General features: G+C 52.1%; 2 protein-coding genes across 2 annotated transcripts; one reads left to right on the top strand and one right to left on the bottom strand.

Annotated features, from left to right (window-relative positions):
* The first annotated feature begins 46 nt into the window (after positions 1-46).
* On the top strand, positions 47-3,186 carry LOC107312499 (nuclear cap-binding protein subunit 2). The gene is made up of 4 exons (XM_015859990.2): positions 47-261; positions 512-693; positions 1,381-1,519; positions 2,164-3,186. The coding sequence occupies exons 1-4, from the start codon at positions 175-177 to the stop codon at positions 2,260-2,262; spliced, it is 507 nt and encodes a 168-aa protein (XP_015715476.1). The 5' UTR covers positions 47-174; the 3' UTR covers positions 2,263-3,186.
* Positions 3,187-4,318: 1,132 nt separating this feature from the next.
* Positions 4,319-6,807, bottom strand: LOC107312498 (serine protease 23-like). Its single transcript, XM_032443967.1, is given in 3 exon segments — positions 4,319-6,181; positions 6,357-6,570; positions 6,646-6,807. Coding segments are annotated over 2 exon segments (1,245 nt in total). The 5' UTR covers positions 6,539-6,570; positions 6,646-6,807; the 3' UTR covers positions 4,319-5,118.
* Positions 6,808-7,519: the final 712 nt, after the last annotated feature.

Below are 7,519 nucleotides of genomic sequence, written 5' to 3'. Positions count from 1 at the left end.
AGCGGCGCGCGGTGATTGGCTGCTCGGCACGATCGCCCCGCCTTTCCGCCCCGTGTAGCCAATCAGGCTGCGCGGCGGTTGGCCTGCCCGCTAGGCCGCTGTCCTGCGGGAGTCGCGGCGGTTGTGGAAGGATCCCGGGATCAGGGACCTGCCGGGAGCCGGCGAGACAGAGAGATGTCGGGGCTGCTGCACACCACGCTCAGCGGGCTCAACAGCGACTCGTACTGCGAGATCAGCCGATACCGGGACCAGCACTTCCGGGTGCGCGCGGGGCGGGGGCAGCGGGGCCTGAGGCCGAGGGGCCTGTCTGGGGAGGGGGCTGCGGGCGGGGCGGGGCCGGGCTGCCAGGATGTGATGTGCCATAGTGTGGCCCCGTCACGGTGTGGCCCCGTCACGGTGTGGCCCCGTCACGGTGTGAGCCCGTCACGGTGTGAGCCCGTCACGGTGTGAGCCCGTCTCGGTGTGGCCCCGTCACGGTGTGAGCCCGTGCTGTGCTCCGCTTTGCCCTCAGGGGAGCAAAAAGCTTCAGGAGAAGTTCCTGAAGATCTCCTCCACGCTGTACGTGGGCAACCTGTCCTTCTACACCACCGAGGAGCAGATCCAGGAGCTGTTCTCCAAGTGTGGCGATGTCAAGAAGATCATCATGGGGCTGGACAAGGTGAAGAAAACAGCCTGCGGCTTCTGCTTCGTGGAGTATCCTTTCTGGGCCCTATTTGCAGTAAGATCAGCTGTCAAAAACCCTGAAAGGAGTGAAACTCACGGGGCTCCCTTCCAGGCATACTGCTGCCTGCATTCCCAACACCACCCAAACCACCCGCATTGCCATAGGTGAAAGTCGTGTGTGGATGCTGAGCCCTTGTACGGCCCAAGCTATGGGCACGTGTTCACGTTCTCACCTTGGCTTCACACCTGCAGAACCAGCAGGGAGATCCGTGGTGCTGTTCCCAAGCACAAGGCATGTGCTCGTACACGTTGTGCTGCGAGCTGTTTGCAGAGCTCTCCTGTGAGGCCGGTGCCTCCTGTTCAAATTCAGTTGAGTTTAATGTGGTATTAAAAAAAAAAAGCATCAGATTTCTTGCCCTTAGCAAGGCTTTAACGGTTTGCTTTATCTACTTGTGAAATAAGTGATCCAAAGCTGTTTCTTGTCTGTACAGGTACTAACATTGCAGCCAGAACCTGAGGAAGGAGTGGGAGCTATTTTCAGCTTGGATTTATAGAGTACAGCTTTTTGATCCCATAGAAAAGAGCGGGAAAAGTAGAAAAGGCTGGAAGACAGGAAAGGTTCTTCTGCTTCTTAAATACAATGGCTTGATATTGGTGTTTTTTTTACCCTACAGGCAGCAAAGTGGCATGTTTAGTTTTCCTTATGGTATGGTTTAGATATTACACAAGAGCAGATGCTGAGCACGCAATGCGATTCATCAACGGCACACGGCTCGATGACCGCATTGTTCGAACAGACTGGGATGCAGGATTCAAGGAGGGACGGCAGTATGGAAGAGGAAAGACTGGTGGACAGGTAAAGGCAATACCAGCTCAGGCCTTGAATACAGTCCCCCTAGGGCAGTGCTGTTTTGTTTGTTTTGTCTCATTCAGAAGTGCAGACCCAGCAATGAATTTTAGGTGATATTGGTAACTAGTGCTACCTTGGTATAAAGAGCTGGAAGCATAACTATGGCTACAGCTGGACAGGACTCCATGACTCCTCACAGTACAAGCGAAATTTTCCCTGTTCCAGGCTAGCAGTTTTTAAATGATGCAGAATTTGAATGGGGAGGGAGCACAATTTCTAGATCCATGATGGATTCATGATCCATCAGTTTGCCCTGTGAGAAGCTAAATTTCCCTTACAGATTTCTGGAGGGTTGGGGAAGGGAGAAACGCTCTGGAGGCCAAGCTTAGCAGTTCAGAGAGTTGGAAGCTGGATGACAAAGCTGAATCAAAATATTTTGGGATCTTTGCTTCCCCTCTAAAATGATCTGACAGCAGATGTATCCTCATTTGTCACTTGCACCATCTGTTTGGTGGATTGTTTGAAGAGATTTCAAACTGAGTCAAAGTAATTCTCACCTGAACTTCATTTCTCAGACTACGGAGCAAGGAAGTGGTGATGATTCTGAAGCCTAACATGATGCTAATACTTGTGTTACTGCCTTGCTCCAGGTGCGAGATGAATACCGGACAGACTACGATGTGGGAAGAGGAGGTTTTGGCAAGATTATACAGATGCAGAAGGCAAATCAACAGCCTGCAGTCTACTAATTGCCTCATGGGTTCTAGCTCGTAGAGGGCTCTGTTCTTCTTGAGCTAGCCGTGTTCTTGCGTTTTGGATTGGGGTAGGGAGTGAGATCCAAGTTCCAGCAAAAGGTGACCCTCCTTAGACTGTGGATATACATGTGTTCATTCCCCCTTTCTTCTGGATTAGAGAGGATGTTCTGTGCTGATACAGGGCAACAAGGGAAACAAGTGGACAACTCTGCAGGATTCTGGTAAGAAGAAATGCAGCATGTCACACGCACCTCATGTTAGGATGTACTCTTTGCATTACAGCTAGGCGGTTGGCTTCTTCCAAGCCATGATTGCAGCTGTGGTTGCTCTCAGATAGAACTCTGTGAACCGTGCCACTGTTGGAGCCCTGTAGGTGCCCGGGCACCTTGTTGGGATGCACAGAAGTTTCAAAGTTCTAATTTACAAGTTCACCTGCTTACAAAGCAGTTTCACTATTTGGATGAGAGAAGCTGAGCAAGGTCTCGCTGTCCACTTGGAGGTGCTTGCCTGTACATCTAGACCTTGGGTTGGTCAGGGCCTGCAGAGCCTTTATGATGCCCCAGTGCTGCCTGCTTTTTCAGATCCTCACTGTTCGGCATGGTTTTCTTAAAAGTTTCTTTCAATTTTTTAAATAAACAGTGAGTCCTGTACCTGTTGCAGTCTGTGGCTCTATGACAAGACCTGCAGGGAACATTTCCTGATGGTACTTTAAAGTTGCTGTCACTTGCAAACACAAAATGGGGGACATTCTAAAGGAGGGCACAAGTCTTGCTGTATTTCTGTTGGCTTCCCTCTTACTAATAGCTTTTCCTCTTGTGCTTTGCAATAGCTGATGGCTGGTATCAGAGGGAAGCTGCTTATAAAATGCTCTGAATAAGTAGTCTTTATGTTTCATACCAACAGATTCCAGGAAAACTTGTGATCTTGTCAATTATTCCACAGTGTGAGACATATATGAAGCAATACAAAAGTGTAACTTGCATTTAAGAGAAGGAGGAACCAGAAACTCCCCTGTGTTCATGATAGACTTTCTTCCCCATTTAAGAGAAGCATGGCTGATACTCTTAAATTTTTCCCAGGGTCCAACAAGGGAAGAGAGAAGATTAAAACCCCCACTGATCTGTCCTCTAGAACCTCCCAGCCAGGGTTACTGGTTTCATTGGACAAATTAAATTCTGACTAATTTGGTTTAGTGTGATGTAAATAATAGTAGCTGTTCCTTGTCCAGTAATGTGTAATCATGATATTTCATGCACTGTCTCATCCAAGATAGTACATGCTGTTCTATTGCACACCCATGTGTAGACCAGGCATGTAATTTAATGATTTTAACTCTCGCATTACAGCTGAGGAGGATGGTATGGTAGCATTAATGCCTTGAGATGTCTCCTACTTGCTTGTTTTGCAAGTCAGGTTGCTGCATTCTGACAGCTGTCACAAGTCTTGAAGGAGCAACATGTTTAGACCTCACCTGACTGAAGAAATGACAGGGTTGACAAGCCTGTGATACGAGCTGCCCCTGAGATGCAATGAAAGGAGCAGGATGTTGAATTTGAAGAGAAGAATCTAAGCAGTTGTCTGCCAGCCTGGCAGAGCAGCATCATGTGAGGTCCTCTGAGGGGATATGGATTACATAGAAAAATTGCTTGGGCAAACAGCTAGCAGAAGGGAAAATGTGAGAAATACGGGGAAATCTGCTGTGAAACTCTTCTGTTAGCTACAGAATCTCACGTATATGAGGTAGGGAAACAAGGCAAGATCTCAGTTTGCTCCTGATATGGCATGTTGGTCATGTCATTCCTATGTGTCTGATAGAACATGTAGAAATCTGTTCAGTCGAGCACCCGCCTGGGCTGTTTCATGACTGTGGCAGGCATGTCTGTCCCTGCTCTTCAAGATACTATAATTTCTTCTCTGCACTGGTCTGCATGTCCTGCTCGTTTCAGCCTGGAGGGAGAGTACCTCCCTCCTTCAGCAGGTCCCAGACCAGTGTTGGCAAGCTGTGCACTTCCCCTTTAGGCATAACATTTGCGAAGAGATTTGTGCTGACATTTATTCAAATACGTGTATTTGCTTAAAAGAATTCATCTCAAATATTACAGCTGCAGTTAATGCCTTCCTTCTAAAGCCATCCATCCCACAGAGAATTAAAGAGAGATGAGAAGGTTTACAAGTAAGTAGGTGATCCCAGCTCTTAGCCTATGCTGCAGCATGTATGTACCTACATGGAACCACACTGCAGCAGTCAGAAGAGCCACTCTTGCCAGGGGTGTGATCAAAGACCAGGGCTGCCAACATGCTGGAGCAGCCCCTCCTGCCCTGGCTGTACTTGCTGGAGCATTGTGCCCAAAAACCTCAGGCTCCAGGGTTGCTTTTCAGGCATCTTTCATTAGGCACACAAAGGCACCATTAGAAGAAGAAAAAGTCCTTTGTCCTCACAGAACTGGGGCAGTGCCAAGCTGGCAGTGCAGCTAACAAACCAAGACACCTGAAGTGACCCAGGAGAAAAAGTGCAGCTGGGCAGCAAGCCTGTGGCTGCCTCTCAGAACTGCTAGCTGTTAACCTGCTGCAGGCAGCAGCCACCAGACCCAGTGGCTCTTTCAGCAAATGACTCTGACACTGAGTTCACCAAAGGAGCTTGTACACTCCTCAGGCTTAGTTGCGTCTCTCCACTGGATCCCATGTGTTTTGCAGAGACCATATTACTCCAGGACAGAATGAAGTTTAGCAGTGAGTGGAGCAGTTTCAGCAGGCAATGCTCCTCACACTCCTCAGCCTCATGCTCACTCACAAACACCACACTCAGAGCCATCTGCACCGGGGAGGGGAGGAGGAAAGTTCCAATTCTCATTAATTCTGGCAGCTTTTATAGTCCCCTTTGATCCAATAACAAATCTGAGCAAACTTGGGAGCAGTCAGGAGAACAGCAACATTATAGTCCTGCTGCTCCCCCCCGACTTCCAGCCACTGATGCCCGGAGAAGATGCCAATCACCTTCCTCTCCCACTTGTGCTGCATGGGATCCCACACCTTGCCATACACCCCAGAGCCGGAAGCGCCAGGCCTGGCATTGCAGTGCTGGTAGATGAGGTGTGCCGTCTCATCCTCCACCCCACAGAAGCGGTATAGCAGCTCTCCTGGCCGGTCACTGTCAAACCCTGAGAAATGAATCCTCTTCCCAGCCATCTCCTCTGCTGCTGGAGCCACCGTCAGCTCCATGTGCGGGCGCTGGTGTGGTCTGCATAGCTCCAAAAGGGCATAATCATAGTCCATGCTGACTGAGTTGAGGCTCTGGATCCAACCCTTGGGCACCTGCGTGCGTCGCACATGAGCCCAGCGCATCACCGGCCTCCCCGTGCCATTGGCTGGCGTCAGGAAGCCCACCTTGATCTTCTTGGCACCCTTCACATAATCTTGGTCATTGTGGACACAGTGGGCAGCCGCGAGGATGTGCTGCTCGGACAGCAGCACCCCTGTGCACCCCGTGGAGATCTTAACTGTGGTGGAGAAGGGGTAGTCCATCAGGAAGTGGTTCCCGCTGATGGAAAACTGTCCATCCGTGCCATAAATCTGTTGCTTGCGCCGCGTGCGCCTCCTTGGCCACCTCCTCTCCATGCTGCCCTCACCGGGGCTCAGCTCCACTGTGGTGAGGGTGCGGGTGCCGTTGGCGTGCAGTGTCTAATAAAAGAGGTACTCCTGGAAGTCCTGGGGGAGCAGAGCGGCCTCCCACTGGACATACGCCTGGTCACAGCGCGTAGCCAACTCCAACACAGGCTGTGCCAAGAACCGCGCTCTGCCCAGCTGCAGCGTGGACCGGGGAACGAGGGTGGGAACTGAACCCCCAGCTGCAGTGCTGGGAAGGAAGGAAAGCAAGAGGATGGAAACCACCTGGCAGCGAGTCATCTTTCCAGACCTGCAAAGGCAAAGCAAGGAGACCATTAAGCCTGCCCGATTAGAGCCAGCCACCTGCTGCGGCTCACGGCTTGGGGGATTATCACACGCGCGTGGCCCCTCACCAGCTGCTGGGTCGTGCATTCTTAAGCTGCTGCCTGGAGCTGTGTGACTAACTAGAGATGATAGAAATCTACCTTTGATCTCCTGCAGCTCTTTTGGATGGCAGTGCCTGGCAGTGCTGCAGGAGTATTGCAGGAATACCACGAGGGGATGAGTTTCCTCTGTCACGCCAGAAGTCCTGCTGCTCGGATGTGGATCCCCTAGATTCCAACAGGGCATGTCCCTCCCAGCAGCTGCAGCACCTGGTGACCCGCATGGAGGATGAGGAGGTGTGACAGTACCTGCTCCCTGCAGAGAGAGATGACAGCTCTGTCCCACTGTTCCTACAGAGGAGAGGAAGGTGCACAAGCTCCAGGGCTATACCTGAATTGAAGTATTTGGTGTCACAGTGCGGCGAGGACAAGGCAGCTTGTGTTAACTCCAAACTGGATTGCTGCACTCCATCTGAAACTCAATCTGTCATCGCTTCTCCATGTGCCGGGCCCACCCTGTGCCTATTGAGCAGGTTCTACAGCCCCAGCTCCCGGCACCGCTCAGCTCTCTGCTCCCATCCTGCCCTCAACGTACTGAGATGGACACATCAGCCAGAGTGCAGGATGATCCCTGTGTCCCCCAAGGCTGCCGGGGTCTGCGTGGACACGTGGCAACACTCCGGGTTATGAAAGTCGCAGGGGAGTGGGGGTGGAGCCATGCAGGGAGGCTGAGAGCCGCAAGCTCTGCTTTCCACACCCTGACCCCTCATGCTACAGCCGAGCTTCATCCTGGACTTCCCCATCCGCTGCCCCTCCAGGGCTCATCCAGCAGTGCTGTGCTCCAGGAAAGCCCCACAGGTACCCATGGCATTAAGGTCCATCCCTTCACCCCCTAAGGAGTGTCTCCCCAGCTCCCCTCCATGTGAACCACACCCCTATAGAAGGATCTCATCCAGCAAGGCAGTGGTTAAAGCAGTGGGAGCGGCACAGACATTTCCCTGGGGCCTTCAGCTTGCTCAGACTCCAGGGCCTCATCACCACCTCCCCAGCAATCTGATGGCTGGATAAGGAGGCAGAAGGCTGCTTCATGCTGCCCTGGGGCTAGAGCAGCATTGCCCATGTGGGTGAGTGTGGGCACTGTGCCATGCTCATGGGCCTGCACAGGGACACAGGGTGCAGCGGGGTGGCAGCCCCTCTCCTCCCCACAGAGCCCTGGGGCTGAGCCATGGGGCCCTCCCTGCTGGCCGAGCGCTGACCCCGCTCAG

The sequence above is a fragment of the Coturnix japonica genome, chromosome 4 (assembly GCF_001577835.2).
Source record: "Coturnix japonica isolate 7356 chromosome 4, Coturnix japonica 2.1, whole genome shotgun sequence".
Classification (NCBI taxonomy): Eukaryota; Metazoa; Chordata; class Aves; order Galliformes; family Phasianidae; genus Coturnix; species Coturnix japonica.
The sequence above is the reverse complement of the archived record's forward strand: the minus strand, read 5'-3'. Positions and strand labels throughout refer to the sequence as shown.